Below are 23,350 nucleotides of genomic sequence, written 5' to 3' on the forward strand. Positions count from 1 at the left end.
GATTCCATACCCAAACCCTGCCCCCAACTCTAAAAACTTCTTGCTTTATGTTCATCAATAATGAATAGCCCATCCCTGCAATACTCAGAGGGAGCTTACATTGCACTTTTGAGCAGCCGGTTGGTAATGTACAGTGGATAGAGCCTCTCTTTCAAATCCCATGGCAGAGGGTCCTTCAAGGCTAGCATTGCATTTTCAATTAGCTGCTGAGTGAACGGTTGGCATGTGTATTAGTGAAGAGGCACACAATTAGCTTATTGTTCCTTGTTGTATTGTGCTGAGAGGATCCAAGGGATTGGTAGAGGACCAGGCAAGCCAGGCATCACTGTGGATGTTGAAGAAGGGAGTTACTCGGATCTCGACATCTTCACTTGCTTGCTCTGGAATTACAGCTATTTATTACAAAGCACTCTGTGTGGCTGGGTGGAGTGCGCCTGAGGAATCACATCCCAGACACCACCTGGGGTTAGTCTTTCCGAGCCCTTCACGTTTCTGACTAATTCTCATCATTATCATGGAACCCAACAGTCCCAAAAAGATACAATTTGCTGTGCCTTTATTCCAGAGTCAGATTGCACCCGAAGCAGCAGAGCAGGTAAGCGGAATTGGGTGGGGACCAATCCTGCATAGAAGGTAATAGAGACAGATGTTCTTGTTATTAATTGAAAGCTTCTCCACCTTTTGAATTTGCCTAACTTTGTGACTTTGTGATATGTGAATGAGAAATAAGTCGATTTCCATATGCACTTGTATTTGGGTTGCATCGGGGGAACTATTGGCTAAAATGAGCACTCCATATGATATAAAATTAGCATCGGTTAGGGAAAAATGGTTATGTTAGCGATTCGGATTTGGATCCAAAAATCTGTTGGCTTTTGCTTATTAAAATAACTGGTTCCACACTTAGAGGAACTTAAAAAAATTCTCAAAATTAGCAACTTTTTATTTCATTTTTTATAAAATAAAAGGTTCATTTAACAATGAAAGCATTAACTCTTGGAATAATTTCAGATTATAGGCTTAATAAAGTTTTCACAGTGTATCCAAAATAGTAATTATAAGTATATGTGATATATGATAGACAGGATTTGTAGTCATATATAATTTAGAAAACATTTTATTCAGATATTAAATATAGTATTTGAACATTTCCTGGATTCCTTTTCCGTGTCTGATATATCTATATATCTGTATTTCTCTGTCTCTGTCTCTCACTCTCATGTGAGATTGGTTTACATCTGTATCACCTTTCATATTCAGATTTACTTAGACTCTTGATGCAATGGAAGCACTTAAAAGATCATTTGTGGTAAAATTACAATAGTGGGGAGGTAAAAGCAAAGAAATTTATGGAGTCATCAACCTAATTCATTACTTTCATAAAACTGAAATTATCCCTGAATACTTTTCCAAATATTATATTCAAAGTCTTAAAAATACTTATTAAATCTGAGGCTCATAATTTTCTAGGATGTTTTGATATTCTGAAGTTTATCCACCCAGACTCAGGCCAGATAAATACAACCTTGAACATGTATCTGTGTTGAGTGGGGCATTGTTCTATCCTGGACAAGACATCATTGGTAAATTTTTTCCTCTATCTTACAGACATATACTTGGGGAATTTACCTAGGTATTTAAGAAATCAAGGACACATTAGAGATTCTAATCATAATATGCTCCTGTAACTCTTAACATAAAAAAAAACTCCACATCGAACCTATTAGTTTTAAGTGAATCATATATTCTCATAAGATCCGTATTCATTCTTTATTTGTTGATTTGTTCTAAATATTATATTAGAAAATAAGAAAAGCTTATAATATTAATGAAATTTTAAAATCATACTTTTAAACTTAACCTGCTAGAGATTTGCGTTTTCTAAGCTTCTTTTACTCTGTTTAGAAATAAGGGTAATGGATCTTGAAAGCATCATCAATGTTATACGGCTCCAAGAGAGCCATTAAAATTAGCAAGTCATTCTTGTCACTTCACTGCATATTTATTTTCATCATTTGATTGTTCGCAACTATTTCTCTTCTCTGGAAATGTAGCTTTTTGGTCAAAGAAGGTAATACTAATATCTGACTGTTCTGCCGTCTGGCTTTTTATTATTCAAAATAAAATTAGTGAGCACCTATTGTGTGCCCTCCAGAAATTGGCTTTGTGTGTTGGGAAAAGATGAGAAGGGGACAGCTTTGCAAACTGCAGAGCAACCTGGAGCAGTGTCTGACTCTCACTGACCTTAGCTGGGCCTTTTTTGTTCACAGATCAGGAAAAGAAGACCCACACCAGCGTCACTTGTGATTCTCAATGAACATAATCCCCCAGGTAAGGAAGTATGATCTCTTTCTTGCTGATGGAACAGAATAGAATTGTTTGAAGAACATCAAAGAGCATGACATTCCCAAAAGAATTCAATTCAGGCTTTCAGTTAGTAATAATCTAACAAGCTAGTCTATAAAATGGATCATAAACAAAATCAGAAATAAATATTACAGGAACTGTCTCAGGCAACAGCCTGCTTTCCCTCTAGAATGACACATCGGTGATGATACGCTACGAAATGTTTTGTTAACATTTGCTGTCATGTGTTCAGGGGTTTGTATAGAATCTGGTTCAGTGCTTATTAATGAGGCTCGTGGAAAGTTATTTAATTAGATTTCAAAGCTCAAATTACGCCCCTAGAGTTGCTTATATCTTTACAGAGTATGTTTTTTATTTATGAAAGGTTGTCATGGAGTGGGCAATGTGCCCGTACTGGTTACAGCTTTGCTGCTAATGTCATCTCTAAATAATGCAATTGACAAGTAACCAGATCAATTTTCAGCACTGCCCATTTGTGAGCTGTTCTAAAGGGCTACATCCATTTGTTGAGGTTTTCTTTTCCATTTCCTGTAAAAAGTAAAGCTGCATTATTATTCCTGATAAAGGCCTATGATCTGCAATACACAAACATTATTTACTTATTGAATGGGGGTGATTTTAATCTCACACATAAGTGCTCTTTCTAGAAATGCAAGTAAGACAGCAAAGATCATGGCATTAATTTGTAACCAGGCAGGAGTTGGTATTGGATTTTGGTAGGTATAAACAATAAGGGTGGAGAAAGGGAGTTTGAATGCTGGAAACATAATAAGTCTAAGTCTAAGTTGTAGTGAATGATCTGTTTTAAAAATACCAGGGTAAAATAGTCTTTGAATTTTTCAGATTCGTTTCTAGTTAGAGAAATATACATGAGATAAGAAAGCAAAATTCTAATAGAATATTCATCATTGAACCCAAATACAGAAAGGTGTTCAGCTGGTGGGAAAGAAGCAAATTTATTCCTGCTGAAAACGAAGAATTATAATTTGATCCTATATCTTTGAAGTGCTATGCAATTTTAAAATCATTTTCAAATATACTATCTCACAATTAATGTTAACAATTATATTTGGTTGAATAAGAGGTGCAAACAGTATGCACTTATAGTTTACAAATAAGTACAAGCAAATAAACTTAATAATAAAGTCTTCTGAGATTGGAGGTAATTTCACAGCAATTTCCCATCACTGTCTTTGCTCATAGAGGCAGACTTTTCCACAGTGTCCCAGAGCTTCCCTCCCTACGCCAATCTTGAAAAGTGTTGCCCAACTTGATTTCTACGTGTCCTTTTGCATACTAAAGAGAAGCTTTCAGAGTTCTGCAGGCATTGTGACTGAACGTAGTGAAGCCATGTAACTACCTTTGTGGCTCTCATTTGAGCCCTATTTCTTGAATGCCAAATACGTACCATTTACAGATGAGGAAAGTGGGCAGCAGAGAAATCAAGTGATTTTTGCTTAAATTCTTCCACTAGAAGTGACAGATTACACTCAGATAATTACACTCAGACAATGACAGACAAACAGATAATTCTAATTCTAAAGCCCATGCATTTCCTATGGCATGATGCTACCCCTGCAAATTTCAGTTTGCATTACATAGTGAAGGGATGTGACTAGCCATTCAGGCTCTATCAACAAGCAAACCCAAACTTTAAATAAATCCTTTCTCTAGACCACTTAGCTTAGTGTATTAGGAATTATATTTAAATATCCCTGTGAAGCAAATTTAGATTTTCTCTAGAAATCTTTTTCTTACTAAATCTCCTAATCATTAGGTGGCATTGTCCTATTTCTCCTATTGACTCCATCCTTCTCCCTGTTTATAAGCACCACTGGAGAGAACTTAGATGCAAATAACATCTCATAGAGAACTATGTCTTTTTAGTGATATCATATCCTCCATCTTCATCCTCCTTTTGGAAATTCAAATAGTTTACAAGGGCCTGATCAGCCTTTAGCTGTGTATGGCAACCAGAACTTTTGGGGCTAGTGATGAATTCTTGCAGCAAAAAAATCAAATGCCTATATTGCTTTCCCAGAAAAAATGATCTAGAACCATGATTACTGGGGAAATAATCTAAGGACCCAACAAACAAACAGCAACAAAAGAACATCTCACCAAACCAAACCAGACCTAGAGACTAGTTTTTGTTAGCCATGCGGTCTTGGGTAAGGGGCAACATCTCCAAGCTTTATCTCCTCATCTACAAAATAGAGATTACAATGTCCACCCTTTCTAGTTCACAGGGTGGTTGTAACAATTGAAAGACTTAATGTGAATGCTCCTTAAAAACTGCAAAGTGCAACGAATGTTAGGTGTCATTAGCTGACATGTTCTGGAATACAACCTTCGCAGGTGATCTTTAAGAGTTGAGATATAACAAGAAGAACAGAATCTTCATAATCTCATCTTCACTAAATATTTCTGCCCAACTCAACAATTCTTTATGTTCCAAATATAATCTGAACACTTTCTATCCAACAAAACCAATGACAACAACAACAAAAACTTCGTTGTGTTAGATGATCTTCTTTATGCAATTGCTTCTCTTAGCCCTCAAAAGCAATATGTTCTTTGACAAATAAAAATTCAATGCAACTTTAAACCATGGTAAACTAAACAAATCTCTTCAGTTTATTGAAATTGGCCAGGAAACGACTCAGTGTTCTTGGAATTACCTGTCATTAATGCTGTTTAAAATTCAAATCCCTGAAAATCTTTCTTTATTGTCAATTAATGAAGCAAAGAAAATTAAATTTTCCATTATAGAGACATAATTAACAAACCCTTCCAATTCACATGATGAGATCAGTCTATTGTAATCATTGTTAAATGAATTAGACATGGCTCCTTTTTATTTTTTTTAAGCTTTTCAGGAGTTTTCAGAAATAGTCATTTATAAAAGAGTATTTGGAAGAATGATTTGATTTTAGATTTAGAAATACATATGCATTCTGTTTATATCTGATAGAGGGGAAACAGGATAGAAAGGTATTTCATCATGTGAATCCAGATTGTTTGCTACTTCATCGATGCTGGGCTAAACACATGGGTGAGGTAGGCACCTGATTGATAGGATTCCAGGGACAGCAGAATGTCCCATCAGCCCCTCCCTCCCCAGCCAATGGCCTGGAATTCTCAGCAGTAAAGGCATTACAGAAACAGACACATAACATGGTAAGGATATGTCACCCTCTGGCACAGATTAATCAGCTTAACTCAAAATAATGGGAAACAGGACTAAAATTTTTGAATTGAAGGCATCATGCCTGAAAAAAATTTCATAGCAAAGGATGTGTTTTTATGGTAAAGAGAGCAAAAACTGTGTGTTTGCTTCTACGAATGACTAAACAGCCAGATAGCTAAGATACTGGAAGCCGGAGCAGAGAAGCATCGAAGACAAATTTCATCTTCTTCAAATGTTTTCTGGGGCTGCCAAAGTGAGTGACCTTGTAGCAAACTGCTTATCTGTCTGTATTTTCGGTTTGTCTGATTAACGGCCTATTTACTGGAAGCCTTCCGAGGCTTGCAGTAGAGTCTCATTGTCTATTCTTGTACTGTGTGCTGGTTGATTTTACTCTTGTATAATTTGTAGTTAACTGGTTTGGTTCCTATATTTTTATTTAGAGGGATGACTACACAGAAATTCTATTTAGAAATAAATGGCAATGCCACTTTCTGAAGTTTATTTCATCACATTTCCAGATTTACTTAAACATTACTTGTCTTTAAGTAGACTTGCGAGAAGACCGTATATATGGCCACCAGTGTTAGAGATCTAGAATTGGAAAAGAACTTCAGGAAATACCTAATCTAACCATACATCTTCATGAAAGATATATAAATCAACCTGAGTCCCTGAGACTTGCTCTGTTTTATATACCTCAGAAAAGAATCCTTAATTACCCCTTGTTTTCAATTCCAGATCGAACTATTTTAGATGCTAGAAAATATAGTTTCTTAAACCAAACTTGAGTAATGTCCCATTTTATTCTAAAATAACTCTTCGTTTTCTCTCTTCAATAAAAGTTCATTTACTCAGCTTTTTAAATCTATAAAAGATTTCTTTATTATTTCCTTTTCTGGATTGAATATACCCAGTCCCCTGTAAGGACCTCAATGAACTATCCAAATTCTCCTTGTCTCTTGGCCCTTGGGGCCCAGAACTAGGCACAGTCTTCTGGTAAATAACCAGCCTAGACCAGGCCTTCTAAACATTAAAGTTTGTGGCATCCATTCTTCTCCACTTACTGTTAAGCAGAGACAATATGGTTACAATTAAATTTAGTGGATCTGATGCCTGTTAAACATGAGTGAACTGTAAGAGGCCTGGAACTTAGTGAAGATTTAGGTAAGTACTGAGGAGTTTTGGCATCATTTAAAAGTTTGCTGTACATCTGAAAAGTGGAACCAGAAATATAATGTAAAGTGGTTTGGGGATATTTATTGAACTTCCTATCACAGCTGAATTGGGGGAAGATTGATTTCTCTTTGACACTTTTAGCTCCAAATATTCTTAAAAATGAGGAATAAAAACAAAAGCATTTTCTCACATGGATCAAGATCCTAAAAATTAGTTAATATGAGACAAATGAATTAAACATCGCACCATCTCCTTTCAGCCTTGATAGTAAGTCTAGTCAGTAGAGAGAGCTGGGAATCCAATTGATTACGCTATTCAGCTCCCAAACTGAAAATAAAACCACAGACCATTCTGGACGTAGCATATGATGTTCTAAAGGAGGCTTGCATTTTAGGACTCTGATACCAAGTTAACTAATGAGATTTTGAAGCCTCTGGATTTATAATCCTGAGACATTGGATGATAGCTAGAAAATATTAGTGGACTCAGACTGAATTGTTCCAAACAGAGGAGCTCCAGGAATTTCTAACGATGGGAGGTTTTTCAGGGTCAACAAAATTAACACGAAGATTTATTCCAGCATTAGGGCATGCATATTCACATGATCTCTTTCATGGAGACCCTCTATTTTACAAAATGAATGATTTGTGGTCAAAAGGCAATGGGCACCTTGAGTACAAGCTCCAGGAATCACACTGAGGATTTTCCTAGGACTCTTAAGGATGGGTATGACATCATCAGCTTCAGACACTGTCACCCCCAGGAACTTCTAATCAAAAGTATTCAAGTAAAAGCTGTACTGGACCCATAGTCCATACAGTTTTGTTTTATTCTAAGTTTTCTCATCTTCTTTGGGAATGTGGTTGTTATTCATTTTGATCTATGATCCTTATTAATTGCTCAGCATTTATTTTGCCTTCTCAGTATTAATGACAGTACAAAACAAAGAAAGGTCCAATGTTTGAAGACTATTTAACAGTTAACTGGCATTAATTTCTAAGGAATTGTCAGAAAAGCCTATTTTTTTCCTCCTCAGCATTTATTTCTATGAGTTATTGAATGCCAAACCATGCTGAATGATTTAAAGACAAGTGACTCATGTGGCTTTCAGAGATTCATGTCCTGTACAATTGATTGACTTATTTTCCCGTAACTATTCAGTCTCTGCAGCCAAAGAGCCCAATCAATTGGAGTAATTGTGAGCCAAAGATGAGGTTCTAGTTCTTAGTAATGCCAAGGTTTGCATACTGTAAGTGTTCAAAGGAACTAGTGTAATCTTCAAATTAAATGAAAGCAAAAAGAAAGGGTAAATCGTGAAACTATGAAGCAGTTCTACTTCATTTCAGCAAGCTAACTACTTTTGCTCATTTTGAATAATAGCATATATTGCTCACCTTTCATGTTGATTTTAATTAGAAATAGCTTAGTGAAATATGACAGAATGGTGGTAGGGTCAATTCACTTCATTTTTCTCAAGCTCTGTGCCATACTTGTGGGGATATAGCAGATGAAAATAACTCTAAGGTACCTTTGCATGACATAGCAAGGCAGCGTTTGTAGTAGGTAAAGTACTGGCCTTGGAAGCCCAGTTTTGCCAGTTACTGGTGGTGAGACATTGACTGTGTACTTAACCTCTAAGGGCTTGACTTCTGCCTTTCTTACATAAGATATTGAGGTGTGAGAAAATGCATAGCACGGTGCCTGGAACCAAGTAGATACTGAAGATATGCGATCCCCTTTTGTCATTATGCTCATGCTGAGAAAAGCTGAGTTCTCCTAAAGCCAGAATTTATTACAAGAAGATGGCCCAGTTCTTTTCCAAACCTGACTACATTAGACAGAGTCAGTGTCTCCAAAGAAGGGGATTCTTGATAAGAGAAAAGATGTACCATACCTTTTAATTCATCAAGATAAGAATACGCAATTACAGAATTGTTATGTATCTTAAACTGTGGCATTTGTTCAACTGAGCATGTCTTGTTTACAAATATAATTTTCATGAAATATGAGTTCTTTAGAATTTTCTTTAGAATAAGCATGCTACTGATGTCTATACAGTTATGAAAAAAACTATCGCAAGCAATAGAAATCTTTGTGGCACATTTATATTTGACCAAAAATGAAATTTATATTCTAATAGTACGAGGAGAGAAGGATGGTTGAATAGTGAGTATAAAAATCCTTTAGAGATGTACATCAAACACTCATTTGATTGCTCACATTTGATTCAACTCCATTTATTCTCACTTCCTTCCATACGCCATCCCTGTGCCTTATTCTGCATAGGCTTTCTTTCTTTGGTTCTTTCTTTTGCTTCCTTTGCCAGCCCTGAGACTTAGTCTAGACTGACTCATTTGTATAAATCAGTCTCCATCTTTTCCACTAATTTCTCCTATTTGAATTGCAGCATGAGACTCACTTAAATCTCAAAAATTTTCCCTGACTAATCTGATCCATTGTCTGGCTTTGTTATTCCAGTACTCTCCTCCCAATGCCAACTCTTGAAGCTCTTCCTGACTTTCAATTCAATTTAATAAATATTTATCTAGTCTTTATTCTAAATCCTCCAGGAAGATGTGGTCTAGGTAACAGAGAATAATACACCTGGGTGAACCAGGATACAATTGTAATAACAGAAATCCCAGGGGTTGGCCTGGTGGCGCAGCGGTTAAGTTCGCACATTCCTCTCCTTGGCGGCCCGGGGTTCACCAGTTCAGATCCCGGGTGCGGACATGGCACCGCTTGGCAAAAGCCATGCTGTGGAAGGTGTCCCATGTATAAAGTAGAGGAAGATGGGCATGGATGTTAGCTCAGGGCCCGTCGTCCTCAGCAAAAAGAGGAGGATTGGCAGCAGATGTTAGCTCAGGGCTAATCTTCCTCAAAAAAAAAAAAAAGAAATCCCAACTGCTCAGACCATAGTAAGATTAATTCTGGCCAGGACATAGAGACACTTATTTTTCATACTCACTATTCTGTAAAGTGTTTGTATAGCTTATTTTCATCTTTCAGCTTTAAGCTTTTAAGGACTGGAATCAGAGCTAAAATTTTACTATTTATTCCAAACTGTTACAGTAGATATATCTAGTAGAGTATATATTAGAATATCTAGTACAATAGATATTAGATGCCCATGGGCTATTAAATTTAAATGGATAAAAGATAGATCCTGAAATCCAGTGGTCATCCATCAAGCTTTCTGGGCACCTACTCTGATTAAGGCACAGTGTTAGCTGCTCTGGGGGATAAAATAGGTAAGTCATCATCCTTGCTTTTATGGAGAAACCTACCTGAGACATATTTATAAGTTGACACACGTATATTGATAGCAAAAGCAATAGGATGTGACACAAATATAAAATATATTTTAATTCAGTACAGAAATGTCTACTGTAGGATATTTTTTTGGGATTAGATTATAATGTTGTAAAGTTGTAATGTTATAAAGACTAGATAGTTGATAAATGACAAATATAATTTTGGGGAGGCAGCCACATAGTACTTAGGAGCAGAGGGGTTGGAATCACTTAGGTCTGGATATGGATCTCAGATGGCTGCTCACTGCCTGTCACCCCAGGAAAGTAGCTCATCCTCCTAAGGCTCGTTACGTGAGGAAGGTGGCTTCAGATGGCTCCAAAACGTATGGGTTTTTTTTTCCAACACTATCATATGTCACTAACTATAAGACATATTCATTACAAAGAGGGCTATCCTGAGTCCATTGAATAAATAGATGCGCATTTTTGTGTCTGCATAATAATACAGATGAACCAAATCATTATTAGCTGTTCTGGGGAGTTTGAGGGCATGTTCAGTTTCAAATTTAAGACTGAAAAAGTTACTAACAGTTCTAATTGTTTCTAGTTCATTGTCATATATAAGAAAAACAGTAAATTAGTGGTACTTAGTGACCTCTAACAAAAAGTCTAGCCAAGTTATGTAATTAATGTAGAAGAGTAATTTCCATATTTCTTAATAGTAGAACTGCTGAGGAGCACGGCTTCAAGCTTTGGGATTTTCTCCTGACATTTTCTAGTCATGACTTTGACCAAGTAGTGATCTGACACTGTTCCAGCAATTCCAGACAAAATTTGGTAGCAGAATTCACCAAGGTCTTAAACTGAAATGCCCCTAGGGCCTAGGCAGGTGACATGGTCGAGTGCCTGGGCTCTGTGTAGGACATTGTGATGGGGACCATGCTCTACTTGGAGGATGCAAGCTCCATTCATAGCTTTCAAATTAAACAGACAGACAAAACCACAGCAAAAGAAAAAACACCGTGAGGGGTGGGAGCACCTAAGTGGTAAGATTTTAAAGATGCTGGAAAATCTCTCCCTAAGTCAGTTTACATACTACCTGAAATTCTACTTTCTGAGGTTATTACTATTAGTGTACTCTATCTTCTAGAACACAAGCCCTCTGACCAGATGTGACACTGTCCCTGACACTGCAGAGAAGTAGTCTAGCTGGAGCTCAGACGGGACCTGGAACGTCTGAGGTGGAGAGAGAGGAATGTCCTGGAGCAAAGGCCCCACTGCAAAGATTAGGGATCTCAGAATTCATCTCCTCCCTCCCAGTCTGGGTGCTGTCACTGCCTTCTCCAAACTCCATCCCCTTCAGATCTTCCCTAATATTTCAGGGCCCCCCCAGCACATGTTGGGAAATGTTACATCTAAATCTGTAAGTTTTCTCTGTGCTGTGATTGGAAGATTATCTTTCAATTTAACTCAATGACTTTCTATCACTTAGAGTAATTTTTTTTTTTTGAGAAAGATTAGCCCTGAGCTAACATCTGCTGCCAATCCTCTTTTTGCTGAGGAAGACCGGCCCTGAGCTAGCATCAGTGCCCATCTTCCTCCACTTTGTATGTGGGACGCCTACCACAGAATGGCTTGCCAAGCAGTACCATGTGCCCACCTGGGATCCGAACTGGGGAACACCGGGCCTCCGAAGCGGAACGTGCGCACTTAACCACTGCGCCACTGAGCCGGCTCCTAGAGTAATTTGATATAGTGACAGTTATAGTGCTTAACAAAGCTATTTGTGAAATAAGCTGCGAAAATCTGCATCATCAAAGGAAATATATTGATAGTTTCCTTAGAATATAATTACAGTTCCACCTTGGCAATAACGCTGAGGAAAAAGTACTGTGTGAACTAAGAAAAGCTAGGAAATTTCTTTTTATTTTTTCATTCTCTGGTAGCAATTTTCCATCATTACGGGAAACAATTTTCAGAATCACACTCTTTAAATATAAATACATATTGACTTGCTTGTAAAGATAGAACTGAATGCACAAAATGGAAGAATGAGAACAACAGTCATTTTGGAATCCAATTTTTAGAATAATTTGCCTCAATGATGCAATATCATTTTAGGCTTTTTTTCGTGCGTGGTGAAGAACAGACTATTAGAAAATGTGTACACACATATCTACATGCACAAACACATGTACACATGCCCAACTATGAGAAAAATATCACAAGCTATTTATCCATGTCATAAAATCCATTTCCACTAAGTGACTTGACTTACAAAAAGGGAAAGACCTACCAAAGTATCTAGAAAAGCTTTGTGAATTCAGGTTGCAAACAGAATAAAACTAATAATAATTACTTAAATATCTAACCCTTTGCATTTAAAACTAATAGATCAAAAACTAATCACATTATTTGAAAAACCACAAATAAAAAACATTGAAGTTACTGGCATAGATTTAAATGATGAGATTTATTAAATTATTTTTTAAAAATCAGAAAAATATTCTGGAAAATAAGTTACATTTATGGAATATGAATTGCTTCAAGACCATCTTCTCATTTGGGTAGGTTTCCTATGTCTATTTTCATAATTCATGAATACAAGGAGAAGTCTTATAATCAGATATAGATAGTGAGCTCTTCCTGCTACCACCTGAAAGTCTATCTACGTGAAATGTATCATCCAATGTGAAATCAACATTTCAACTCTTGACCTCAGCATTTCCGTTAATAGTATCCCCGTTCTTCTAATTGCTGAACCACACAACCTTGGAATCATCTCAGACTCCTCTCTTTCTCCCTTGCCCCCTAAATCTACCAATGGCTTTTCTGCCGATTTTATTGTATAGGTTGAATCTATCTCTCTATATTTTTATTGTCTCTGCTCATCCTAGGGCACTTATTGCTTTGTTCTGAAATCACACAGTAACTTCTAAACTGCTCCTCCATGACTTTAACAGTGAGAGGTGGTTTTATGTAGCAGTAAGAACCTAACCTTAGAATCAGGGAACATGGCATGACTTAGAATCAAATCACGGAGTGACTGAGAATCTGAGTCTTAGTTTCTAATTCCACGCAGCACAAATGATGGTAACTCCAACACTGGTTGTGCTGCTGGAATCAACAAGGTGATGTATGCCAGCAAGACTATTGATGGCGCATTTGTTCTTTCCCTGCTCCGGCTGTGTGAGATACTTTTGGCAGACTTAATTATATATGGGTGATTGGCTAGGGTAGCTTTACTTTTCATAATTGATTTGTTATGAGCTCTAAGTTGTATCCTGTAATTTACTTGTCCTAGCTTTTAATTAGCAATGATAAGGCACATGAGATCTTCTCATAAAGAGCTTATATATTTCATCATAATCTGCACATCACTCATATTTCTTGCTTGAAATAAGTCAGTCACTTCCTCCATAGTCTATGGAATCTTTGTTACACAAATTGTTGATAATTGTACCAAAGTTGAGATTTAGTTGAAGGAAATAAATGAACACAGGAAAGGAAAGTAATTGTGTTAGGTTTTGGTTAACGTTACTGATCTATAATTTCTCTTCAATTTTTTTTTCTTTTTTGATGAAGAAGATTGGTCCTGAGCCAACATCTGTTGCAAATCTTCCTCTTTTTGCTTGAGGAAGATTGTCCCTGAGCTAATGTCTGTGCCAATCTTCCTCTGTTTTATGCGGGATGCTGCCACAGCATGGCTTGATGAGCAGTGCAAGGTTCACGCCTGGGATCTGAACCCACGAATCCCGGGCTGCCGAAGTGGAGCATGAGAACTTAACCACTATGCCAGTGGGCCGGCCGCCATTTCTTTTCTATTTTATTCTTTATTTTTGGCTGAGGGCTCTAAAGCTGAATACAGGAAACTTTCTCATTTGCCCTAGTTACCTGCTTATTGAAAACAACTTTTCCATATGTGCAGGGATTTCAGATCGAGCAGGACAGATTCAGACTGCATCTGCCTTCCAAAGCTAATGTAAGGATTATCCCCTCTCCCTTCATGGATCCTAAACTCTGCCCACTTGCCCCCCAGTGATTAAAGGGTTTTCAAGAAATAATGCCAGAGACCCACTTACCATCACATTTCAGTGAAGTAAAATGTCATGAATGATTGAGCTAAAACGGCTCATCTCAGATTCTACCACAGGTCATTTTACTTAATGAATAGCCCAGAATTCCCTCTTTACACAGCCAGTGAGGGGCACCGTTTTGCCTAAGCTCTTGGAGACAGCTGAAGATATTTTCATACCCTTGTTCCATGGTTCATAGCCTCACTGGAATCAAGGCAAACACCAGCTGTATGGTTTATATGGACAGTTACAGTATAAGGAACATATTCAAAATATATTTTGAAGTACATTTAGGACATAAAGGACAAAAAGTATCTTTAAGCTTTAAATAAAATACTTTAAAAAACCATATAAGCTCAAAGGCAAATTTAAAGAGGTTAATAGTAATGTATCTTACTTTTGGTAATTTTATAGTTTGCAAACTTATTTCACCTGTAATATACATCCTCAACAACTCTGTGAGATGAATACTATAACCTCCATTTTACAGAGGGAGGGCGATAGGTGAGCTGCTCAAGGTCAGAGAGGGTAAGAAGTTAGCAGATCTGAAATTTAAACACAGGTCGCCTATTCAAGGTCAATGTGCTTCCCACTACTTAGTAACATTTTTTTCCCACAAATAAGCAATATCATACTCTTGCTATTTTATTTGTCCTCCTCAAGGAAGTAATTATAAGCAAGTTCCTTGTTTGATCAAGTGAGATTCTATTTGATATGAGACCAGAATATACTTCTTTCTATTCTGAAGTAAGTTTGTTTTAGAGTGGTAATTCTACCCTTTTTTCTTTTTCTTTTCTTTCATAATTTATTAGGTAAGAGGACTTTAAAGTTGTTAACACTAGAATTTTTTTTTTTGAGGAAGATTAGCACTGAGCTAACTACTGCCAATCCTCCTCTTTTTGCTGAGGAAGACTGGCACTGAGCTAACATCCGTGCCCATCTTCCTCTACTTTATACGTGGGACACCTACCACAGCATGGCTTTTGCCAAGCGGTGCCATGTCTGCACCAGGATCCAAACTGGTGAACCCTGGGCCGCAGAGAAGCGAAAGATGTGAGCTTAACTGTTGCGCCACCTGGCCGGCCCCCAAATTTTTTTTATTATATAAGCAGAAATGCAGAAAATCAGATAACCAAACAAAAATATATCTCACCCATTATTCTATTCTTAGAGTTAGACCCTGTTATTTATTCATGTCTCCCTTTGTCTACCTATGTATCTACACATTAAAAAACACACTGTCTTGACCTAAAACATTAGTTGAAAGGCTAAAAGTTTAGCTTTTACGTTTCGACTTTAGTGGACCCAGAACATGACCGATTTGTATACATACTGGGATGTCATCTCCCTTTCCCATCTACTGTGGTTCTTCCAACCCTTCTAGACTCAGATTAAATACCCCCTTCCTCCAGGAGACCTTCATCAACGCTCCACCTGGAGAGGCTTTACTGTATTCGAAGTAACTCATTTGCTCCAACTGATTGTCGCTGACTGTCACCCTGTAAAGCCCTGAAGGAATGGATTACAGAGGTAATCAATTTTGATGTGAGTTAGAAGGAGAAAGATTGTGTCACAAGTCCCTTCCATGTGTCTCAGGCTTCGGTGAAGTCCTCTCTGGTAGCAGGGCTGCAGACTAGGGCTCTGAGGATCTGGGAGAGTGACTAGGGGCAGCCCTTCCTCTAGAAGGAAAGTGGAGGCCTAGTAACACTAACCTGATTATTTCGCAAGGTTTATCCTTGTCCTCATATTTCACAAGTAACTACGACTGACAACCCATTGGACCATTGGAGCTCTTACATTAAATATTTATGAGAGTAATTTAAAGTGGCCTTTGCAGCACAACGCACAGGATAAACAAAGTTCTTGGAATCATCTCAGCAAGGATAAATTTTAGTAGTAGAGGACTGAGTTGGTTGTTTCATTGTTTTAGTATAGACATACTCTGAAGCAAGCACCACAGGCAACGAGTGACTGTGGATACATGGGCAATTTTGTATAATAATGATTTGGGGACTTATTAAGTTTTGCAGTACAATTTAACGCCTGAGTATATTTTGTCTAATGACCAATTTTATTCTTTTGTTGTCTTTAAATTACTTGAATCTGATTTTAAAATGTCGGTGAAATGGTGATGGTGGAAAGCTGAATACATGATCAACTTGGTTGCTTTCTTATAAGAATATAGGAGTTCAAGAGTTAAACTCAGTGCCATCAAATAGCAGCAGGCTCTATCCCACTGAGTGGCTATTTACTTTCCTTCTGTTTGCCTAGCGTATGGGCCCAGATAAATAGGGGCCAGGTTTTCTTTTCATTTCCTTTAAATTGTGAAATAAACATTTTACCTGATAATTCTCCTTAAATTACTTCCTTTCCTTAGGGATAAGCTATCAGGGAATAGCTGGTAACCCATAGTCCATACTGAAAATCAAACATTTCATTGCTTATCAAAAGCATTTAAAATTACGCAACTTCATCCAAAAAGCCATTTGATGGACTTGCATGTAAGATTCCTACGTAAACTGAACTTAATGAGTGCAAGAAAAATAATTTTAGAGTGGACCTTGTACCTTATCCTGCCTTTCCCTCACTTTTCTTACAAGAAAATCATAGAAACAACTTACTTTGGCCCCAGTGAATTATTAGCAAGCATAGATATATATAGCGCCACATTACAACATTCCAGCTGCTTTATTACTTTCTGACTGAGTCAGATAAGATTGTGTTCTATGTATACCTATTATCTAGGTACTTATTAACATGTCTATCATTATGGGCATAGTGCTGGTATATTACATAAAAATGAGCTCATTGCAGGCATCAGTGCACTTTCCTTATTTCTAACTTGGTTTGACATTCTTCTTGGCAATTTTTCCAGACATACCACGACCCACTTTCTGTTGAGATTCTTTTTTCCCTTTTAATATTAAAACTTTCTGTGCAGTGGCTAGAATTTGGAATTGACTTCATTGTTTTTAAAGCTATCGGCCTACATTTCACTTCAGTGAAAAGTCTGAGAGCCTAATTTAGCATCAAACTTCTTATGAGAAAATAGCTTTCTTAGATGTGAAATAAACTTGAAACTTTGACATAAAATAAATTGAGAAGAAATAGACTTTGACTTCCTACTTCAAATCTTATGCTCTAAGAAATATATGCAAACTGAAACAAAACAAAACAAAAAAAACAGTTAAAATATCATTTGTATATGTCATCAGATTTATTTTGTTATTAATAATGTAATTATTATGTAATAATGAGTAAGATTCCTTGTTCTTAAAGTAGAATGCTTAGATTTTGATTTTTATTAATAATTTTGGTTGAATGTTTTAATGAAGAAAAAAAGAAAGTGACTAAGACAAAAAGCATCAAAACAATATTTCAAAGAACTGAAAAATAAAATATTTTAACTTTTAATGTTGTTTATTAATATGACTCATGATCTAGACTGATTTACATGCTTTAAATACTCCAAATCTGAATTACGAACACAGTAATATTCATACTAATTGCTACCAAACATTTGGTAGCAGAAAGCATATATGAAAAAAATGTATAAGATCACCCCAAATATCTGTACATTGTCAGTCTCACCTTCTTCATCTTTAATTTGCAGAACTATTCCATACAGAGCCATGGTAAAACATAAAACAACAAAAACAAAAAACAAAACCCAAAAAACTGCCATCAACCATCCTATTGGGACAGGATTGATCTGTGTTTTCTTCCATAGCCAAGCAAATAGCAGGGAGTTTCCTTTGGTGAGAGGCAGTGGTTAACAGCATCGTGACAACTATCAGCATGTTGGAATTATAAAGGAGTTAGTTACTGAACAGTTATTGGACATCTACAGGTAGTGTGCTAAGAGTGTGGATTCACAATGAAAGGCGATGGCGTTTGTGGTACAGAAATGTAGAATGCTTTAGAAGCACACAGCAGGAGCGCATAACCCAGTCAGTATAGGCTTAATGGAGGAAGGAAGTTTGCGCTGAAACCTGAAGGAAAAGGCAGGGAAGACTATCCAGGACCAAAGGGAAAACAGGGACAAAGACTCAGAAGTAGGGCAAGGTATTGCAGATTCAAGGCACTGAAAGGATGCAGCACAGAGGACATCAGGCGGTGGCAGAGACTAGGCAAGCACCATGTTGGGGGGCATTGTAAACATTTTTAAGGAGTTATGATTAGGAACCACCAAATGGTTTCAATAGAAGGGCTACAAGCTCAAATTTTATTTCAAATAGGTCCCTCTGCAGATAAAGAATAGTGAGGAGGGAGAAAGTCTGAGTGCACGGAGAGTCAGTGGACTTGATTAACTGGATGGCAGACGGGGAGATGGTAACAAAAAAGAAGTCTGAGTTAAGGCTGTAGATGCTGGGCCTGAGAAGGCAGGAGAGAGTGGGGAACCGTGACGAGTTGAGAATGGAACACATCACTTTAGACATAGTGGATAAAATAGTTCTCATTCTAATTTCATATGAAATATTCATAACATTCCTGGAAGTAATGCCTCAATAATGGAGCCACTGGTATTAAAAACCAATTTACTAGAGCCTTTTAAGAGTAAGCACAATGTGCTTATAAAAAGGAAATGTTTACCTAGTAATTATTACCTTAATACTGTTGGCAATACATCTACTAGAGGCTCAGTATAACTACCTGAAAAACAATTATTGCTCTTAATTGTTAAAGAACCCCAATTAGACACATACATCATTAGCCAAGCAATTAAGATTAGCTACTCGCATCTATTTATCTGCTGAGTCACTAACATGCTGCCAAACAATCTGGGGCATGGGTGTTATCCTACCTCTGACAGCTGTGCCATATGCCTGGGCTCCTCAGAATAGCTAATTCAAAACTGTATGACCTCAGTTCAATACATCCATTTAAATTCAAAGTCCAACTGGAGGAAGTTTTTTTATTCTTTGATGACTTACATCCATCTTCAGGGGTTAGTAAAGTGAGCAAGTGTGGCTGAACAAGTTATCCAAGTATGGATCTTGGGAGTTTTGAAGATTTGTAACATCAGAAGAAACAACTTGTTTCAATTTGTAACTGAAGGCATTTGACATATCCCATACAAACACACATATTTTCTGTCATTTATGTTATTTATACCATTACTTTCAGGTCTCAGGAAAATGCTTGATTATGCTATCTAGCTTGTCATTCTCTTGTTCTCAGTCGCTTCCACCACAATTTTAGAAAAATTATACTCCTAAAAGTATGGTACAATCATACAATTTACCATATGGTACATCAAAAGATGTAAACTTTGGAACCAGAATCCCAACTCTGAATCCTAACTCTGCCACTTACTAGTTCTGTGACTTCAAGCTAGTCATCCATCCTCTTTGAGCTTCAGTTTGCTCACGTCTAAAACAATTAATAATATCTACCTCATGGAGTTTTTTGAAGATGAAAATAGTGAAAGAAAATGCTTAGCATCATAACATCATGGTACTGGAGCCAACAGCAGTGAGAGTAAAACATTAATATTTTGGAAATTGTTGAAGTGAAAGGTGTGCTCTTTCCTTTCCTCAAGTGGAAATCCTGCCAATCTAGTCATGGAACTTGTTGATTATGTTTGATGGTGGTTTTATGAATTGGAGGATGAAGTGTCCCCAAAGACCACTGGTTGAAATAAAGGAACTGGCAACTTAAAAATCATTGAAAGTGAATTTGGACTAATATCTCTTATTATTACCTAGGATTTTACTCTACAAAATAAAAACAATGATATTTGGAAGTAAGGCTTTAGTTATGAAAGATCAAAGACATTTACTTTGATCTTCACTGGAATCTTCTGAAGACTCAAAATATTGTCTTCTAATTAATTTCTTAGTCAGAAAATGTGGATTAAATAAGAGAGACTAAAAGTGGATTTCAGGTTAATCGGATCTGCACAAATAGCCTAGAGCATTGTTGGAACAAAAAGACTTCCAAAAAAGTGATACTTTAGGCACTTTGTCTATATCTGCTGGTGACACCCATTGGTTCTCAGGACTGAAGGATAAAAGTTATTGTTGAACGTGGTTACAATTTTGAACAAAATTGCATGAACCAATTTAACAATTGTCTTTGAAATTTCCTGGCATCTTTCTGTCTAATCTTTTCTTTTGTTAATAGTAGCCTTGAGTTTTAAGCAGTTTCCTGTTGTAAGGCAGATGTGTTGAAACGTGCACATGCAGCCATGTGCCATTATGAATGAAACACAATGAAGCTGAAACCCAACCCTACATGTGAGCCATTATTGAAATATTTGAGGTCTCACCAAAAAAGCAAGAAGCTTCAGGTTTTGAGCAATGATCCAATTGAAAACCATAGACTGAAGAACCATTGCAGTATCAGGATTTGAACTGCTTAACCTGGCTTCTCCCTACTTGTTAATGGTTTTCAGAGTACTCATCATATTGGTCTTCAAAATGAGGACATAGGGTAGGAACTTCCTTGTTTAAAAGCAATACTGGTTAGGTTATTGCCTATATTATCATGTTTTATCTATAGAAGTTGTTTGCTTTTTGTTACCTTATTAATGCAGCAGCAGCATGGGAATAATTAAAAACAATAACAATAACCTGTGTACTGGGAGTCAGGAAATCTGGATTTTAATGTGGTCTGCCATGATCTAGCTAGATGAAAGGGTTAATCAACTTGTGTCTTTGAGTGTCATTTTCTATATCTATGAAATGAAGAGATTTGATGAGATGACATCTTCAATCCTTTGCTTGTATTGAAATGGAACAATTTTATAGTTATCGTTGGATATAAATACACACACTCCCCCAACACAGTCTATCTACATAGACACTAACACACTTCTTAACTGATTGTTCATGACGTTCCATCATCCTATACCTGTATACTGTGGCTTATTTATTTTAGAAAATACCAATACTGATGCTATTAAAACCTTAATTATGTTTTCTTTCAAATCTAAATGTCATTTAATACTCCAACATAAATTCTACTCAAAGCCTGAGCTTCACAGGAGAGACCACTTGAACGTAGATCCACAAATCTGCTTGTATGGAATTTTACAGTTTTGAGAATAATGCCATATTGAGGCATGTGATAGTGAAATAAAAGAAAACTAGACAATAGGGGCTCTTGTCTTGACTTCCACTAACCAAATAACCTTGGTAAGGTAATTTGCCTGTTTTTTTCCCAGTGCCATTTTTTTCCCATTAGTCAATAAAGGCTTAGTGCGTGGGGACTATGAGTTTTTCTGGACCTATTGAAAAATGTAGGGCCTGAAAATTTTAAGTGGATTTAATGTATTTAAAAATATTTCAAAATATAAATCAATGTATTTGCATAAATGTCTGTAAAATATAATGTCAGCTGGTTATTTGTGACTCAAAGAACGTAGTTATAAGCAAATTTTATTTAATGTGAGCTATGAGTGCATTGTGATATGCTTGATATGATATAGGTTAGGCCCCTCAGAGTCACTGCCTGTCCCTTTGGTAAAGGCATGTTAGTGAAGAGGGATGGAATGACTGCTTTCAAAGGACCCTCTAATCTCGAACATTTTACAATCACATTCACATTTTTTAAAAAATGCTTTTCTTATAATTCTTGATGGTTTTAAATCTAAGAAGATTTAGAAAATGTGCTTTTGCAATAACTTTAGCGGTAAGGAAAAGAATAAGGATTTCATAGTAAGATAAATGTGGGTTGGTATTTCAGTTTTACCACTTAGCAGTTAAGGGACCCTCAAAAGTGACAATTTTCTTGAAACCCAGTTTCTTCATCTGGAAAATAGTATAGGGTATTCATCACATGTGAATATTGAATGAGAGTTGAATGAAATAATATGATTATCAGTACATGGTAGTTTGTTAATAAAATGTTAGTTTCCTTTTCTTTTTCTTTTAAATATAAAATTTGATTGATTTGGCTTTTTAATTTTTTTTGTGAGGAAGATCGGCCCTAAGCTAAAATCCATTGCCAATCTTCCTATTTTTGCTTGAGGAAGATTGTCCCTGAGCTAACATCTGTGCCAATCTTCCTCTATTTTATATGTGGGTCGCCATCACAGTGTGGCCCACGAGTGGTGTAGGTTTGCGTGCAGGATCCAAACCTGTGAACCTGGGCCGCCAAAGTGGAGTGCACCGAACTTCACCACCACACCACTGGCCTGGCCTCAATTTGGCATTTTTAAAGAAATCATTATATATACATTTGAAAGAGAAACAGATCCCCATTCTTTATTGTTAAAACGTGTTAACATTCCAGCTTCTTTAGAACGCAGGTATCATTTAATCAGACTAAGCATCTAGTTTTGTCTTTATTTCTGATAACTAACTGTAAGAGTCTAGGTTCCTGCTCGTATGGTTAGTTGCACTTATTCCTCTTAACTGCTTAGCAGTGGTTAGACATCTGTTTAATTTTTGTGTCATTTTATAGGCAGGCCCTAAAATATTAAATTTGTGTGATTCATAGCCAAATTTCCAATTACAGAACTAAAGTTTTAATCTCACTTTCATCCATGATCCAAAAGGAATCTTTCCTGTCATCACAAATACATGATAGTGTATAGGTTACCCTTCTTTGAAGAGCTTTGGCCATCTTTGAGGTCTTTGCCAAATACTTGTAGGCCAACAAGTTTTATAAGTTTCCACTGAAGGTAGATGTTATAAGAGGATCGACTACATCTTTAGAGTATTTGTTTATTCATTTAGCATGAATTTAGTCATAAATTAATAAGCTGATTGAGAATAAAGCTATGTTTCTGGGGGCTCATATATATAAAATATATGTATATACACATATATAAAGATGTATGTATGTACATATATATGTAATCAAGACATGTCACTCCATTTTGGAGTTAATAATATTATTTTGTGGACAAGCTAGTAAACAGAGTTCTAGTCTAGGTCTGTTTCCGGTTTGCTATCGTGCTTAGCAGGCTGATAAACCTTTCTAGGCATTTGGTTTGCTGATACATAAAAGGAAGGAATGTCCCATCCATTCTCCTTGTTGAGATGAGACCAGTGTGGACTTTCGGAGTCAAGGCCAAGTCCAAATTAGGGTCTGGCTAGGGTTTAGATGCCAGGCAAGTGTGAGGAAGATATTGGAAGTTTATTCAACAGAGCAGATTTGAGGTGTATCTGAAGTCAGAAAGAAGAGAAAGCAAGACCTTTGGGCAAATCTGGAATCATGGATAAAATGTCCATGTCTGTGTGTGTGCGTGTGTGCGTGTGCATACATGATCACTCATATTCAGGGAAGGGCAGGATGGGAGTAAAGAAATTTATCTGTCAATTATATTTCAATAAAGC

General features: G+C 36.7%; 1 protein-coding gene across 2 annotated transcripts in view; it reads left to right on the forward strand.

The window, feature by feature from the left end:
• Positions 1-281: 281 nt before the first annotated feature.
• Positions 282-23,350, forward strand: part of PPP1R1C (protein phosphatase 1 regulatory inhibitor subunit 1C) — a 107,917-nt gene continuing 84,848 nt past the window's right edge. The window contains exons 1-2 of one of the 2 annotated variants that reach the window (XM_070508516.1): positions 282-595; positions 2,271-2,331. In XM_070508516.1, the coding sequence (XP_070364617.1) occupies positions 515-595; positions 2,271-2,331 (142 nt within the window). In that variant the 5' untranslated portion in view covers positions 282-514. Of the gene's footprint in view, positions 596-2,270; positions 2,332-5,671; positions 5,811-23,350 lie in introns of those variants that run through there. The other variant, XR_011503093.1, reaches the window with a different exon arrangement.

Source organism: Equus asinus, chromosome 4, assembly GCF_041296235.1.
Source record: "Equus asinus isolate D_3611 breed Donkey chromosome 4, EquAss-T2T_v2, whole genome shotgun sequence".
NCBI lineage: Eukaryota > Metazoa > Chordata > Mammalia > Perissodactyla > Equidae > Equus > Equus asinus.